Source organism: Ambystoma mexicanum, chromosome 13 (genome assembly GCF_040938575.1).
Source record: "Ambystoma mexicanum isolate Mex_15411 chromosome 13, UKY_AmexF1_1, whole genome shotgun sequence".
NCBI lineage: Eukaryota > Metazoa > Chordata > Amphibia > Caudata > Ambystomatidae > Ambystoma > Ambystoma mexicanum.
Genome location: NC_090938.1, coordinates 642,358,562 through 642,376,796, shown reverse-complemented (window position 1 = coordinate 642,376,796; position 18,235 = coordinate 642,358,562). Strand labels below are relative to the sequence as shown.

General features: G+C 46.5%; 1 protein-coding gene across 7 annotated transcripts in view; it reads right to left on the bottom strand.

Moving 5' to 3' along the window:
* The window catches only part of TTLL6 (tubulin tyrosine ligase like 6), a 592,552-nt gene that overhangs the window by 248,800 nt on the left and 325,517 nt on the right, over positions 1-18,235 (bottom strand). For 5 of the 7 annotated variants that reach the window (XM_069634591.1, XM_069634593.1, XM_069634594.1 and 2 more), the window contains exons 12-13: positions 4,630-4,855; positions 3,430-3,747 (exon numbers count right to left, since the gene is read on the bottom strand). In XM_069634591.1, the coding sequence (XP_069490692.1) occupies positions 3,430-3,747; positions 4,630-4,855 (544 nt within the window). The remainder of the gene's footprint in view (positions 1-3,429; positions 3,748-4,629; positions 4,856-18,235) is intronic. The other 2 variants (XM_069634596.1, XM_069634597.1) reach the window with 1 other exon arrangement.

The window sequence follows — 18,235 nt, the reverse complement described above, 5'->3', positions numbered from 1 at the left end:
CTACATCGTCTCATTTTTTTCTGTCCAATTTACCCAACACTGGCCTTTAAGTGAGGGGCGTCTGAAAGACAAACGTCTAAAACTGTCCCTGGACCTGGCCTTTGAATAGAAGGGTGCTGCGTGTAACTGATGCTTGGGTTTTGGGGGCTAGGGGAGAAGCGCTTGCAAAAGTGAGACCTCATGTATCCAACATTGTAAACCAAACTGCTAGCCATTTTAAGCATGCAGGAAAATCGAAATTGCACAGCAATGCATATATTCATTGATTTTGTTCATTGACCATTGGTGATTATTCCTTGAATTGAAATCTGCATAAAGTAAAGTACTGCGATTTGACGTTTCCCAACCAACTTGTGCGATTTATTTATGTAAAAAGAATTTTAATTGTGAGCCACAGAGAAGCTGGAATGTGTAGTTTTAGTGCGATCTCAATTGCCTGTGATTCAAATAAATATATTTTCTGTACACCGGCCTGGTTCTTGGCTCATTGGTGGCACAGAGGAAAGGATCCAAGAGGGGTGTGATACGAATCTGGAATAGGGTTGAACAAAAAATCCATTAAACAGTTTGTTGTGTGACACCTTGATTGGGGAGGGAAGGAACTCCCCGTGTTGAGGGTGACCTCTCAATAAATTGTTACCACTGCCCCTTTTTGGGGAGGTAACAGAATTAGTCCTGCATTCATCACACCGTCAAACTACATGTTTGGCCTGAAGTGGTGTCTTTACCTCCAGCATTTTGTTGGAAATAAATCCTCCACTCAAAGCCAAAAATCAGTGGATTTACTGCGATGCAATTACTGCTTGCAGTAAATCTGCCAAAATCCTGATGGAGTCCTATGACTAACACCGCCACACCACCACTCGGAATCCCATGGTCAGTCCAGGGAACCGAGTGGTGGTAACAGTAAATGATTTTGTGGTAATTCACAGATTTACTACCTAATTAGCGCCAAACTTTGAATTAGACAGTAATTCTTGTTTTAGATGAAATCTGAACTCTTTTAGAAAAATGTTTCACTATTTGTGTGTGTTTTTCAATGTTTAACGCTAGTGCGTTCAGTGCCTGTGTGTGTGTGTATGTGTAAGGTATATGCATATTCACTTAGAATGTATTCCTTGTGCTTATGCATATTCGGAGCGTACTGTCCACGTGTGCGTACATTTTGAGCATACTGCAGGTGCTTACCCTTACATTTCAAGTGCATTGTATGTGTGTATTATTTATTGTTTGTGCACATTGTGATACAGTCACTTATGGAGGGGCCATGGAAGGGGACTGGGGACCTCTTGGAGCAAAGGGAAGCCACCAGTTAAACGATGCAACCACTTGAGGAATTAAATGGAAGATTCCCAAGAACTCCCCTAGTCCTCACTCTGGATCCTCAACTGAGGCCCTGCAGTCCCCCGTGCGTAGGAAAACCACTACTGTAACCCAAAAGTGAAGGACGGTGCTCAATACTGTCCGTCTGTAATGGACACAAGATTTCAGGGAAGACACCCTAAACAATCAGTGCTAGTAAGGACTTTCCAGAACATCAGATACAAGCGGCAAACAAGAAACACTGGCTCCTGACCGCAGACGCGTTAGTGGACCAGGATACTGTATCAAGGGCTCTTCAGGCCTACGAGGCATAACATGGACCAGGGTGCACAGATCAACACAGAACACTCGGCAGCAGGGAGGGACACCTTGGGCAAGCATATGCACTCTGTGAACATATTAAACCAGGCCACGAAGAAACATACACTCTGTATTTCCAGTACACAATCTAGTCTGAGTAGCCATCATGGGACCATAGCTAATTCCAAATTGGCGGAGTTAGGACAGCATTCCAAAGGGTTGTGGTGAATTCAGTGAGAGGAGCACAACCAAGATCAGGAAAAGAGAAGAGCCAAAGTTGGCCAAGCCAACAGGGCCATATTTTAGAACAACCAAGAAACAGGAGGTGGTTAAAGACACGTAGGCCACACTATAAGGAAGCTAATGTTGGCTGGAGAGAAGAGAGAAAAGGGTCTGCTAGGGACCTTGCCCCATAAACTAGCAGGAGCCAGGAAATCCTAGAGACAAAGCGTGAAAGGCATGCCTTTTGGGCCGCCATCTCAGAAATCCTGACCAGAGTCTGTAGTAGGCCGAATCCCAGGAGGGTTGACCTTGGCTGACTGGGTACCAATAACTACTACAGGGTGACAAAAAACCTAGACGCCATGAATACAATTCTACCCAAGAGAACTTGGCAAGAGGAAATCATTACAGGTCTTGCCTCAGTAAAGACTATACAAACGTCACTTGGGCAAAAGGTGAGATGCTACGAGGGCTGTCTGCAGTAGGGTTGCATCACAAGTCCGTGGAGACCCAGAGGATTGTGCATCCATGGAACTTTCAGCCGAAGATCCAATGAACAAGTGTGCTGGGGCACTTAAAACCCCCCTGTGAGTGTTAGCAACTCTATGGACATTTTTCCGTGTCTGTACACCCCAACACTGTTGATTAGATTAAGGAAAGGTCATTGAAGCCTACGCTCCTCGGTTTAGGAATCTATTTTTCACTGACTTTGGGTAACTCCTTGTTTGCCGCAGGGTTTTCCCTAATATGTTTTAGAAAGAATACCTAGGAACCTGTAGGTGCTTTTCCAACCCAGCCCGAAGGCCTCATATTGGGTGGAGAGGATAGGGGCCAAGAAGGTGGGCAACTGTGTTTCGGTGTGGCCCGGCTCTGAATTAGGAAGCAAAAAGCATACTGAGCGCCATAAACCTTAGACTCTTTATTAGGTGAGGGCATTTTCAAAATATTAGTATTCCCCAGATTAGGCCCATGAGTCACGAATAATCCATTAAAACACTGTTTTGCTTAGAGTTTTCTTGAAGAATATCTTGTTTTGTTGTAAAAAGGCACATTTTCTTGCAAGCTGTCACAGCAACCACATCCTTCTCACGACAACCATTCCCTGAGCATGTTAATAACTTTGTTTAAACCTCACATTACTCACGTGTATGCTATTGATCCTACATCACAGAGTGTATCATAGGAGCATAACCTTTTGTGCTTACTTATAGTGTGTGTGTGCGCGTGCGTGCGTGCGTGCGCGAATGTGTGGCGTGCTTGTGTGCGTGTCTGCATATGAGGGAGATGCCTACTCAAAGAAACCTCTCTGAATGAAATGGGACTTTTCCCTCTATTTCGTGCTGCTCTCACTCGCCTCTGTTTTCTTCGTTTCTCTCTCTTCCACTCAAGCTCCTCACTTTCTTACAACATTTCTGTCCACATCGCCCCTTTCTCCTTCAATCTTTCTCAGTCTTCGCTCTCTCTCTTCCCCCCTCATTCCCGAGTCCTTTCTCATTAATGCCGCAGTCCCTATTAGAACCCTGAGGTCCGCCATCTTGAATTGGAGGAAAATGGCAGGGGCCCCACTGCAGTTCACACTCTCACCGTAGATCCGATGTCCACATCCAGCGCTGAGTGGCGAGGGTGTGTCCCGTGGTGCTGCAGATCACAGTTTGGGCTGAGCTGGTGCTCAGTGCAGCTTGAGTTCTGGTTCCTGAGATCGGGGGCTGAGCTGGAGTGCCTTGCACTGGGAATCTCCAGTGATGTTTGAGACTCTGCTCGGGTGAGGTGCTCCTCGTATGGGGGGCTGACCTGCCAAAGCGGGCTGGCGTCTGTGCAAACATTTTCTCTTTCAGAACTTTTTTCTTCATTCGAAACGTGTGGTGGGAGACGGTTTGCCTGGGAATTCATATTACAGGGGAGCTGAAAAGGCAAGAGATGAATAATCAGTCTGTTATGGTTATGGTCATAGAATGGGCTCTGGAGCACATATTCCTACTAGGTGATTTCCCAAATGCACCAAAGCCTCCTCCCACCAGGTGACACCTGGTCTTTATGGGGCCCTGCCTAGTGGGAATGTTCAAATGATTGCATCTTAGGTGTCGCCTCTTTGGGTTGTGTTTTCTGGAGAGGAACACAGTTTCATAATTACCTTTTTATGTAGCTGCACCCTGTGCCACCATATTTTCGCCCCTTCTCGCTGCCCTTACTTAATAGGATCTTGGGCCATACAAGTTGTGTGCACCAAGATGTTCCTACAGCTACCATTTCACTTGTTGACTGAGTCGTTTCTTTCCTGTGCAGTTGCTCACTTTAGTAGCAGTAATCCGCACCTTCTTATATTCCCACCTAGTGACTCACCAGAAGATTCCTACATGACTGTCACCTTGCGCCATAACTACCCTGTGGAGTGAGATGCAGCTCATTGTCTTCTCACATGTTGACTATCATGGGCTATTACCCGACTCAGACTTCAGGCCAAGCCTACACTGCTGATCTAGCGATATATACATATTTCAATATTCACACTCATGCACTACAGGGCTGCCTTTACCTGACAGTGACCCATCTAAATAGCTGCCCTGTGCACGAGGCCCAATCTACAGCTGCTTCTAGCTCCGCCTGCTACCTTCCCTGACTTTTATGCTGGAGGCCTTGTGCCATAGCGGCCTCGTGCATCCCAATGTTTCCATAGGTAGCTCAGCAGTTGTGGTCATCGGTCCCTGATGATTGTGTCTGGTAATTAGTCAGTGCCATATAGTCCCTGTGCAGGCAGGGAGCTCCGCCAGACCTTGTGGCTCTTACCTGGCCAGTATCCTGTGACATTGCTACCCTGTGCAGATCAATCTCTCTGTTCGTGCCTGCTGTTCTTTCCTGGTGAGTACCCTGTGCCATGACTGTCCTGTGGGGGCCGATGTCCTGACGACTCCTGGTCTTCCCGCCTGCAGACTCTCCCAGCTGCTCGGTGTTCCTTGCTTTGGGCTGGGCGACTTTCAATTGCTGCTTCATTCGCAGCTCCTGCAGCTGCTGCCTGTTGGCACATAATTTTGTATTAGCTACAGGTATGCAGAGAGTGGTATGCCTTTAGTGTTATACAGTACAATAGTACATAGAGCGTGAAATCTGCCTCCAGCTATGATCATACACTTACATGTTCTAGGGTCCTAGTTCCTGGGGTGTTCCCTCCTAACTACCAAAGCCATACCCCTGGCCCTTGGTGAGCTTTCACTGACTTGTTCTTCATCCTTCTCCCTTATCCTTTATGCACCCCTGTACCTCTTTCACTACAGGAGTTGTCTTGATTCACTATTGTCTCGCCATCACCAACCTGTTGCCAACACGTGGATTTGACTTTCTGGACACATTGACTTGGTGTTACATCTTCTAAACTCTCATGCTGGACCTCCCCGGGATCTCACACTCAGGGTGGCCCTGATTCATGCTGTGCCCTTCTTGATTCCTTGCCTACATTCTCTGTTCCCAGCAACATTATATGTTTTACTGACCTCTGCAACTGTATTCACTCTTCCCTCTGCTTCTCTTCTCTTTTTCACTGTTTATTCTCTGCTCTCTCCTCCCCCTTCTCCTGCACTTTCTTTTCTATACACTTATTCTATCAGAATTGTCCCTTGACCTAGTATGATAGCAACAACGTTTGTCTCCCCCCCCATACTTGTTCTCCTCCCGCCCCTTCCAGCACTACCTGAAATGTCAGCAGGCCTAGTACGATTATCGCCGGTCTGTTTCCCATTCCTTCCTATCTGTGTCTTTGCACTTGCTCTATCTGAAATGTTGCCAGGCCGAATACGATAGTTAATTTCACATTCTTGTTGTTGATGGCCTGTAAGAATGTCATTGGATATTTCCCTTGTTCCCTCGCTTTTCTTGAAGTGCTTTGAAACACCTTGTGTATAGGCGCTATATAAATAAACTATCGTATCGTATCATATCATATCACCCCACCTCTAAATATTGCCTTGTACCAACCTCGTCCACCATATTATTCTCTCCTTTCAACCTCCAGAAGTTTCCTCCCAGCTCTCTTCAATAGAAAGCTCACTCACCAACATCCATCAAACACCTTCCTCCAGCCCCTCCCCAAACAACCCATACTGCCAGACTGAACTGGCAGCTTTTTTATAGTGAGCCATCTTCCCCTTGGGTGGTGCTTAGGAACACATATTGCACCTGTGTAGTGTGGGCTACATTGTTCTGTGATTGGGCCATGTGCTAGGCGTCAAGTGAGATGCAAGGGGGGTGGCCTAAACTTTAAGACCTGCCACCATCTTGGATTCCAGAACTGCTGTGGAAATGTTTGAGGTCACCTTCCCTCCCCTCTGAGCCTATGCTGCCATAGCCTGCTTCCACCTGGGGCCCTCTCTTTTTCCAATGTGCAGGTCTAAAGTCAGAAAACCCTCTGGTAAGCCTGCAAAGGTATTCAGTGTAATTGTAACCCCTTTGTCACAAGTGATTTGCAACTTTGTAAGTCCAGCAATGCTAGCAAAACCAGGAGAATAGTGTTACTCAAACCTACAACGTGAGTACGTTTTAGATTGTTCATGCACAACTTTGTATCTGTGGGGCTCATGTTCAGAAATATTTTGTTCAGCATCAGTGTTGAAGAAAGAAGGGTGAGGGAGGGATGTAGAGAATAAGACTGGGGAAGTGAGGAGGATAGAAAGACAGGGGAGCAGTGGAAAAAAGGGCAAGCAGTTAGGGGCCTCATCACGGGTTGGGCGGTATCCCTCCAGTAAATGCGCCGGAATACCACGCAATGCTATTAGCGTTACCGCCACATTTAAGGGTTACCACCAGACTCAAGATGAGGCCCACAGTGTTAAATTACATATAACAAGATAAGATATGCCATTCACCTTTTTCATGTCTCTCAACAGCAGCGAGGTTATATCACCAGCATATAAACGTCGCTATTACAATTAAAAAATAATTCCTTAATTCATTTTTAAGGGGATATTCTACATCAAAATGCATTGAAATCATTATTTCGCAATATTCGTTATCCCAGTGTTTGCGTTAACTGGACAAATCCACCAACCATAGTAATACGTTTTTCTTCCAGTTCTTCATTAATAATCACAAGAAATATTGACAAAACAAGAATCGTCTTTATGCAATTGCCCCACATGCATGACATCCAAAGCCATTCCCTAGCAGACACAGTCATACCCAAGCGATCGATTCCTATCATTTGGATGTACACCTTTTCAAAATACAAGCAGTATATTACTAAATGTTTAATAGTCTCTTTCTGTTCTCGTATTTTACAAAATCTACAATTATTGGTAGGTTGTGGACTAATTGTGGGGTACCAGATTTTGATCCTTTCATATGTTGGAGTCTGGTTTGATTTAAAACATAAGTATATATCTCGCACATTACTACAAGGGAACTGCACTATACATAACCTACGAGCCAGACTTTTTGCCATACATTTCCTAGCTTACTTATAAGATTTCAGGGACAGAATACTATCTGCTGTGTTACACCAGTCATGGTCAAATAATCGTTTTTTGACATAAAGTAATCGAAATTCCAGGTCCTCTGGTAATAGCCCAATTTCAGCTAATAGTATTACCATATTATCATAGCATTTGGCCACTGATGGCGGATTCCGCTCCATGATCATTCGTCCAAGATTTTCATACAACGAATTGGCCGGTGGAAACAACATTTTTGCTAGGTTGGTAAACGCCAGTTGTATCTTGCTGATAAGGAGGTAAGACCTAACTTCTACCTTATGATTGCATTTGGAAGAGACTTAGCCAGTCTCAGCGAACTTTTCCAAAGCCCACCCTGCAGTTGGTCAAGGATATTATCTATATTTAATAGACACATATCAAGTCCGTAAAGGAGTATTGCCTCGACGTTTAACATATAAAACTCAATCAGAGGGACTAATGAAAATGTGCAATATTTAGTATATACAATGCACGTGTGTGTGTGGGTAGGGATGCAACCTTTTTGTTAAACCCTTCCTTCCTTATTTGGTCGAGGTGGCACCTGGTATAAGAATGGTATCAATCGTCCATCTCCATGTTGGCTTTTTCCTTTTAAGATTTTGAAAAATAATGATACTCGATTTGTTAGCATTAAACTGCAGATTGTGAGCTTGGGAATAAGTAGCAAACAAACTCAGCTTTGTTTGTAGCCCAAAGGGCGTCTGGTCAAAGATTAAAATATCATCTGCAAAGGCGAGCCAATTCATCTTTAAGTGACCCAGCCTTGCAGGATAGCTGATTTCTTCTTCCCAGATCTCATCTATATCACAGAAGAACAGGTTAAACAGGGTTGCTGCTAGGTTGCATCCCTGCTTAACCCCCACCTCTGTAGATATTGGATCTGTGGTTGCTCCCGAGTTGTTCCCCCTTACCAGGTAAGCAGTATTTTGTTGTAGTTTTGCTATGAGTACTATGAGATGCGCTGGAATGCCCAGCCAAGCTATTTTTTCCCATAGTAGACTGCGAACAACACAGTCGAAGCCTGCAGTGAGATCTATCGAGGCCATGTATAGGTAGCCAGTATTAGCCACTTCAGATTTGGAAAGCAGGTGAGCTATAATTGTCGCATTTAATGTAGTGCCCATCTGAGCCTAGCATAGCCCACGTCAAACGCCTATCATTGCGGCAAAGGTTCACAATCATCTTTTGGTTCGTCACAATGTGCATGTGCCGTCTATAATTAAGACATTTGTTACGATAAACATTACATAAAGATTTTTTCTTTTTGAAGTATTCAATATCTGATAGAGATGTTACTTTTAATTTTATTAGGGCAGAAATTCTTGCACGTTTGGCCAATTCCATCTCCCTGCTCTAATGGTGGGGGTGTTTAGTCTTTGATACATTCTGTTTGTGTGCTAAATTCAATATTGCCATGCGAATTGCATCTGTATAACTCCTTGCTCTTTGTTGGATTGTTGTTGTAGTGACACCAGAATTTGCACGGAAAAACAGATGATTGTCAGTTATGATATTTAATTTGTCACAAAGATATGAGCTCCAACGTAGTGAAATGCCCGGGCGATCGCCTTCCAGTAACATATGATTCAGATCAGTCGTTAGTCCTACCACAGCCACTTGGATCGTCACCCGATCATGAGATGGTCGCCCAAACCTGGCTCAGTTATAGAGATCTCACAGCGTTCCTCCTGCATGTTGGCAGAGGTTGCATAGAAATCTATACATGAGCATTGGGTACCTCTCCTCCAAGTTATTACTGGTGACTGTGCAGCAAAGGTGACAAATGAAATCTCCCAATTTGCGAAAAAGTCTATACATTTTGCCCCTCTCCTTTTAGCATGAGTTAGCATATCAATGCCATCTGGGCTAAACCAACAGTCATCCTGACTAGAACAATCTGCATTAAAGTCGCCCCCTACAAGCATTTTACATTCAGGCTTCTGTTTTGTCACATCTTCCAGAATCATTGAAATATTTTGAAATATAGTTTCCAATTTCATCTGTAATGGATTATGATATATGGAAATTACTAAGTAGGTATCATGCGATGTATCACTGAAGGAAACCAATATTGCTAATAAATCTGAGGATTTATGAACCACCTGTGATCCTTAATTTTATGTTTAGGAATATTGCTAAGCCGCCAAATGGCCTCCCACTGGCACTACGCTGGGCCTCCGCATGGAATACGGCATACCCCTGAAGCTGAAACCTGTGATCACACATGGCTTCTCGGCCTAAAATGATGTCAATTGTATTTTGGGGAAGGATAGTTTTGGCCCATGTGAGCAAATTAGTAAACCCACATGAGTTCCACGAAACAATCTTTAAAACTGGTTTATTACTTGTATGGCAATGTTTTTCACAGCTGGGTTTAGAGTGCTTGCCAATGAGGTCAGCGGAGACCAATCTTTACTAATGTTAGACAGAGCAACAAGTTGTGCGATCACTACTGCTTCGGGTGCCCCATGCGTCAAAGACCTAGTATCAGTTATGATTGATTACTTTTCAATTTGTTCAGGTGTCTCAATGAAAGAAATAGCTTCCTCAATTGACTCAAAAAGATAGGCGGTTAAACCAATTAACTTAAGTTCTTTCCAATGCTGCCAGACCAAGTCTGCAATGATTGAGGATTGTTAATTGTAATTTACACACCATCCAATGATTATTGACAACCGGAGGAGTAATCCAGTCAATATCCTGGGAGTTTAAGGTTCACAAGGCTGGTATTTTATGAAAAGCCTGTAATAAAAAAGAGCGATTGAGGCGGTTGTCACCATTAATTTCAACGTTGCTCAGCCACCCCATAATGGTAGAAGAGGTAGGCGGCAAGGTCTCATTCACGGTAGCACAATGCCCCAAATTTTTATCCAGTTGAGGAACCTTATCCAAAGATTCCTTTTCGGGCATAACAGAATCTTTATCCATTCCCATAAGCTTGTTAGGGTTTCTAATATTCCTTGGTACATTTGAACCAATCCCACCCGAGGTGTCAACCCTCTCAATGTGGGGCAAGTTTTGAAGTGTGCGACAAGCTGTCCTTTGCAATTGCCCCTGAGCTTCAAATGGAGGATTGCCAATAGTTGTTTTTTTATTTGCAATAGGTTTATAAAACATTGATAATTGCATTTGTTGGGACACAGATAAACTAGAAGTAAATTCCCTTTGCGGAAATTGCTTTAGCAGCTTGGTCATCCCCCACAATTTTCAGAGAAGGTGGAGATTGAGAATTCAAGACACTATTTCGATTCTTTTGCACTATATTTTTGCAATCAACATCGTTAGCAGCCTCACTACCTAGTTTGAAGGCTCTTTTACTTTCTTCAGAAAGTTCGTCTAAATTAATTCCATTTTCTCTATTAGGAGAAGTGGTTTTTACGGGTTCACACCTTCCCACTTCATTTTGTTGGGGCTTTGAAGCAATTTGTTGTTTTCTATTTTCTTTTCTTTTTTTTGCCTGTTACAGACTGGGCAGCTTGCCGGTCGGCTTTTCTTTTTAGTGCACAGAAATACAGTTGTTTTTCATCCTGCGATGCAAAATGAAGCCGAGAGCCAGCATAACTGGGCTTGTCCTGGTCAATACCACTCACTGCTTGTATTTGTTCACTTTGTGCTTCAGCCTTAATCAAGGTGGTAAGGGCAGATGGACCATCAGGATGGTACAAGTCTCCTGATGACGAACTAGGATGTCCTATTTCCAGCCCCTCAGGCTGGGCAGCACTCTCAACCTGAAGAAAGGAGTGTATTTGGTCTATTTTTTCACTGTTTTGTATAACCTTATGACACAGTTGAGTGTGTGTTAGAATCTGGACAGTTGATGGATCATGCGACAATGATCGTGTCTGTGCAAATGTGTGAAGAAAACTAAAAACAGGAATCGCAGCCTCCTGATGTTGTGTCTGGTCATCATTCCTTTCTGTGGGTGAAGTTGGTCTTGCAGCAGTAGTTGTAGAACAAGGAGCCATTTTAGGAGGATCCGAACACCCTCCTTCACGTTTGTATGATTCAGCAAAGATGTAACCTTCTAATTTGTTTAGTTTAGATAATATCTCAGAAAGGGAAGTTTTTAAATCACGTAATTCGTAATGAGCGTAATCATATCGCCTGTCGAGTAGATTAAGCACTCTTGATAGCACTGGATATGAGGCTTCTAAGGACTGCATGTCCTCAGAAGGATCTAGCAGATCAAACCCCAATGGGGGCATAGCCTCTGTTGTGGGGGGAGCAGTGGGATTTTGCTCATTTGGTGCTGTGGAATTTTTTGCACTATTCGGCGTGTTGCTTATGGGTAAGCCACTCAGTGGCACATTAGCTAGGCATGCTTCTGGAGGCAGAATGTCCTGTAGATTATTCATTTCGATAGGGGAGACTGCCTCTCTATAATGCAGATGTACATTTGCCACATTCCCTATTGCCGCAGTGACAGGAGTAGAGGGTCCAATGGATAAACGTATCAGTTTTTCCAATCCAGCCATCTCTGCGGGAGCAAGGATTGAAGTGTCGGAGGGAGATGGTCTCTGTTCCTCCCCAATGTCATTCAAGGCAGCAGAAACCACATCCTCTCGTATGCTTAAAAAACTTTTTCTAGAAACATGAGATGAGTTATTCTGTACTAGCATAATACAAGAATGAGGGTCAAAGCTTGCTTTCACATATTGTTCACTGTTTGCCCACGCATATGCGAAGGAAACGTCATGACATATGGTATCTGTATTTTGACTAGAGAAAGGTAAGTTTAATGATCCAGCAGCTTCTCTATTATCTAAGGAAGCCCCCGTGATACACAAGGTGTTTTCCTCTATTGAGTCCTCCTTGTTGATCTTAATTGAGGACGGTAAACGTAATTGTTTCTGGGTAGAAGTTTTAACAATGCGCCCACTACGCAACCTTGAGGACATCGTGGGTAGCTAACAAGGTAATCCCTGTAATACACACAATGCAAAGTCTTTCTTTCGTATCCCGCTATCAAAAAAGAGAAATGCAATACCAATTAGAAGTGATTTGACGTACACAACACCAAATGTCTAATTAGTGCAATACCGTGGGTAAACCCAGCGCATAAACGTATTACACACAGACTGTGTAGCTAACAAAAAGCAGCGTACAATGGGTGATGGTATCATTTAAAATAAATATCAATACCACATACCAGCACCAAGCAGACTGGGCTCGGCTCACCCCTCGCACCCGAACAGCCAAACAGTAAACACGCTTCCTAACTCACTTCAATGCGCACGCACAATGCGCATAACCCCTACACTAAGTAGGGTTGATGGGAGTGAAAAATGGGCAGGCCTTATGCTCGCACAGGATCTTGGATAATAGAGTCAACAAGTCCACAGGCGTTTCGCCTCAATAACAGTCGCTGATCTTCCTCTCCTCCACACAGCGTTTTCGAACGCACAGCAGGGCAGGATGAAATGGCGAGGAGCAGCGTCTCCAGCAAACGGTACACACACTTCCGAACGCACTTCCCTTCACTCTGGCCTTCCTCCATGGGCTGTCCCCCTGCCCCCTCCTCTGGAGCCAGGAATCTCGCAGTCATCTCCGACTCCTCCCTTTCCTTCATCCCTCATATTCAGAACATTGTCAAGAAGTCCCACTTTCAGCTCTTCCTTTTCAAAGGAACTCTATTCTTCCTCACCTTCCTCCAGTGACTCAATGTTACCCGTGCTGTGGTTCTCTCCAAGCATGACTATTGCAACAGCCTCCTCCTTCATCTTCCTTCGTCCACCCTGCGACCCCTCCAGCTAACCCAGAATAGGGCAGCGAGACTTATCCTTGGCCTCAAACCCAGGGACCGCATCTCTCCTGCCGTTACAAGGCCTTCACTGGCCCTCCGGCTCAGGACGGATTAAATTCAAATCCCTCTGTATTATCCACAAGGCCATGTGGGGCCAGGGACCACTCTATCTTCAACGCCTCCTGACCAAATACTCGCCTTCTCGACTCCTGCATTCCTCTGGCACTAACTCCCTGCGTGTGAAGTGGTTTGCTAAACAAAGAGCTGGTGGTCGATCACTTTCCTCGGCGGGCTCCCTTCTGCAGAATAGCCTCCCTCTCCCTCTGCGTCTTGAGCAGGTTCTCCTCAAGTTCCGAAAATGCCTCAAGACCTTTCTCTTTACCTCTTTCTCCTCCTCCTCTCTTCCATGCTAATCATACATTAGCAAGACTGATGTCCAAGGTCCTTATGAATCCTTGGGTTAAGAGGGAGTGAGGTGTAAGGAGACAGAGAGAGAGAGAGGGACTACCTTGGACACTACCAAAAGTACAGCACAAAACACACAACAGGAGGGAGAGAAGAAGAAAGAGAAAGAGTTGGGGCGAGGAAGTGAAAGTGAGAGCCCCCCTTCTTTATGTGCAAGAGAGAGAGAATCCCAGCCACATGTTTGACAATTCAGCTCGAGGTGTGAGAGAGAGAAATAAAGGGAGGAGGTATAGAGGGGGAGAGGGAAAGGGAGGGAGAGAGTGCATGCCATAGAAAGTTTCAGAGAGCGACACGGAAAGAGGCACAGTCAAAGAGAGTCAGGGTTAGAGACAGAGAGACCATGCACCTTGGACAAACAACGCAGCTGTTGCCCACTGGCAGGGAGACAGCGGAGCAAGGGGGCTCACAACCACTGGCAAAGACTACACTGACAGAGAGATTTAGCAGAGAGATATGATCCACTGGGTACAACTGTTAATGAACATATTTGTTAATGTCTCAAGCTACATAATACCTCACATCCAGAATATAATGGATGATAATATAATTGCGCAATTTGATAGCATACACCCTAAGTTTGATTGTTTTGTGGCACTTGAAAAACAGCTATTACTACTCAAGTCGTAGCACACAGTTGACCAAACACAGAAAGATTAAATTTGAGACCAGACAGGTTATCACCCATGAGCTGCAGGCTACACAATGTTCTATGTAGCAGGTGCTATAACCAGGTCACACAGGAGGCTCAGGGAATGGGGTTGAGAGTAACCCTTTATGTCAGGTAAGCTGCCTGCTAGCAACACCAACCCCAGAAGCAGTATATTAAGGATCCAGCAGGCCTCTCCCCATCCCCAGTCTCTTAACTCAGACCATATAACCACCAGCCATAGGGACTTAAGCCAGAAAAGCAAACGGGAAAACCTCCTTGTTCCTGAAAAGAAAAGAAAGAGCGTGAAATACTCCAAGTAAAGTAATATTTATAAAATACAATTTTTTTCCACAGTATGGCCCTCATTACGACCCTGGCAGTAAGTAATCTACATTACCGCCATGGCGTAATCATCGTTTACGCCATGGACCGATGGCATAAAGAGCGCCATATTCCGACCCATCGCGCACGAGCATTACGCCATGGCGGTAATGTAAACTACGCCATGGCGTAAACAGCCCTTACCGGCATCGAATGCCGCGCTGGGTGACCTACCGCCACCCATCATTGCGCCGACCGTAATCAGCGGGCCCCGTAATCAGCGGGCACCGTAATTAGCGGGCACCGCAAATAAGCGGAACCGGAAGTAGCGTCATCGCGGCGGAACGGGAAAGAGCACAGCGGCCATCTTTAAAAACACAATCCATTGCCATCCTACCCAACCACACTACATTCGACTCTGAAACCCTGTGAATCCCATTACCCACCCATTTCCTCACCCAACCATGCCAAAAGTTGTCAAAAAAGCCTGCGACAGGCAGCGGCAGGACCACTTCAGTCGCGAAGAGTTAACCATGCTTGCAGAAACGCTGCAGGAGAAGGCAGACGTCGTCTTCTCATCAGAGATGACGAGACCAGCCATAGCCCGGAAAAAAGCAGCATGGGAACTCGTGGCACAACGCGTCAGTGCCGTAGGTACCACCCCACGCACCGCCAGACAGTGCCGCAAAAGGTGGGATGACCTCCGGCTCCGAGTAAGGGGCATACTGTCAGCAAACCGCAACCTGGGACTGGCAACTGGCGGTGGAGCAGACTCCCCACTGAAGATGCAGCCATGGGAGGAGACATGTGCCTCATTGATCGGCATAGAGTGCATTGAGGGCGTCGGCGGAATGGAGAGAGGAGCCCCGACATCAGGAGACACAGGTATGTGCCTCCAATGCAGCCTTGCAAAACACCCTGAATCACACTTACATGGGAATCACAATGTCGCCCCATATGGCAAACGCAACACATCAGCAGAAGACCCACACCCTGCACACATGCAGCATGTACACCCTACAGCAGGCACACACATTCCTGCATGCTCAACCCACCCAAAAGTGAGACAACCTGTATGTCATGGCCTACCATCTATCCATCTAAACCATGGCACTCATCACAATGCCTGCTCAATGTCCGCTGAACCATCAATAACACTTTCCCTCCTCTGCTCCACCACAGGCTCACACTCGGACACCGGCAGGGACGAGAGTGGCACCACCCCAGCCAAGAAGACCAGGACAGAGGGAAGAGGCCACCAACCATCCACCTCTGCTGGACCTATGGCCAACCCACAGCAGGCCAAAATTCCTGTTGCCAAACAGCCCAGGGCAGCAATTCCCCCTGAGGAAAGGGACATGATGGCCCCCACAGCAGACCCACAACCACTGCCGCCCACTGAGGGGATCGTGTCTGCGGGGAGCAGTACAGTCGGGGAGACTGCAGCCATCACAGCCTGTTCTGACAGCGATGTGGCGAATGGGGATGATGACATGGAAGGTCCCCCCAACACCCAACTTACCTCCCCACACCTGTCCCCATGTAGCCTGCATGGACAGGACACACAGGGGCAATCCCCTGGAGGTTCCTGGCCAGCCACTCCAAGCCCAGTCGGAGTAGGGGAAGAGGGGAGTAGTCCTATTGGGCCTGCAATTGCAACCTCCATTGTGCCTGATTTCAGCCAGGTGCTGGACCAAATATCAGCGGGGCAAGAACAACTGGCGTCAATCCTAACGCAGCATGTTGCTGATTGTGGAGGTGCCAGTTCAGGCATGGAGCGGTGTGCTGACAGCATCAAGGCAGCCATCCAATCAGCAAGCACGAACATATGCACAGAACTAGCCGCAGTGCGGAATATGATTGGTGAACTGATACGGACAATCATGGACACAAGGCGTACCGAGCAGGCCGGTACCTCCTCAGCTGCAAGTTCGGCCCCATCCAGCCCCGTCCGCAGGTCATCCAGGACCCGGAGGAGTACAGGCAGGGGGGTCCCAGGTTCTGGGACAGGGGGCTGCCAATAGTGCCCACCCAGTGGACCACTAAAACATTACCCACTTCACCACAGGTACTGGCACTCCTTTGCAGGGATTTCTGGGGGGAGCGGGAGAGGGTATTGGGTGTGTTGGGGTGTTCAGGGGGGAGGGGGGATTGGGTGTGTTGGGGTGTTCAGGGGGGAGGGGGGATTGGGTGTGTTGGGGTGTTCAGGGGGGAGGGGGGATTGGGTGTGTTGGGGTGTTCAGGGGGGAGGGGGGATTGGGTGTGTTGGGGTGTTCAGGGGGAGGGGGGATTGGGTGTGTCATAACTTTTCAGAAGCACAATACACTTTTTCGTTTATCACAAACCAAATGTGTGGACATTGCTCATTGTGTATGTGTGCTTTATTGTTGTACAGTCTACAGTGTGCATATACCAGACACACACAGTGCCCCAAGTGCCGTCCACATGTTACACGCACACGCTGTGTGTGCTAGAAGTATTGGTCAATGAGATTCTAACGCATTTCACGCCCCTCCTGTGCATCGCTGCCTCCTTGAGGTGCTGCCCCATCCCCACCCTCATCATCCTCATCATCAGGTGGTTGCAGTTCTGCGTCAGGGGGCATAGGCACGTTTCGTCTGACGCACATATTGTGTAGCATGACACATGCCATGACGATCTTCGCAACCTTCTCATGGCGGTACAGGAGTGCCCCGCCAGACCTGCTGAGGCAGCGGAAACGTGCCTTCAGTAGGCCAAAGGCCTGCTCTATTACCACACGGGTACGTGCATGGGCACGGTTGAAGTCCTCCTCATGCTGGTTCTGTGGGTTCCGGACTGGTGTAAGGAGCCACCTCTTCAGGGGATAGCCTGCATCACCTGTAAATGGGCAACAATGTATGTGTCAGGAATGAGATCGCTTTCTGAACATGACGCGCCACCATGCCTTGCATTCAACTGTTACTTTGCACCAAATTTAGTTGTGCTAATGGATTCACACTATGCAACCGGTATATGTTCATGGCTCTCATGTACTGTTTTGCATGCCAAGACACAATGCAGGGGGGACAATTGCCTTGTGAGTGCCCATCCACTGTGTCCGTTCAGGCCGTTACTTTATGTGACCTGGCACGTGTCCTGTGATGTCAAAGCTCACATGATTGCAACATTGCTGTCTGGCTCATTATGATCCCAGGGAACAATACTGGTGTCAATGGGGGGAGTTTGTGGGTCTTGCTGTCTGTGTAGTGGTGCATTGATGTTCCTGTCCGACATGTGCCTCCTTTGTGCGCAGTTATGGGGGACAGGCCTTTCAGTTGATGGTGTTTGGTGACGTGCATGTAGGTGCGTTCCTTTGGAGTCAATGTGGTCACATTTCGTACAATGCACTTGCAGATGGTTGTGTCATGGTTGGGGTACACTTTCATTCACATGTTAGGGCTGATTAGATCAGGCATCATGTATACAGTTGTCAGATGACGTGAGTGCTGCCTCAGGGTATGATCTGGCTACTGCTAGATGACGTGAGTGCTGCCTCAGGGTATGATCTGGCTACTGCTAGTCGCAGCCATGTGACGTATGCATCATTCCCCCCCCCCTTTCTGCCAGGTGAAATATGCATTGGTACGTCGATCACCTACACACTTCGCATTTCCATGCTCATGACATTAGACTCACCGAGTAGGCAGGATCTTGGGCCTGCATGTCGCTCCATGTAGCGTGGTATTGTGGAGTTCCGAAGGACCATTGAATCATGGGTTGATCCGGGGAATC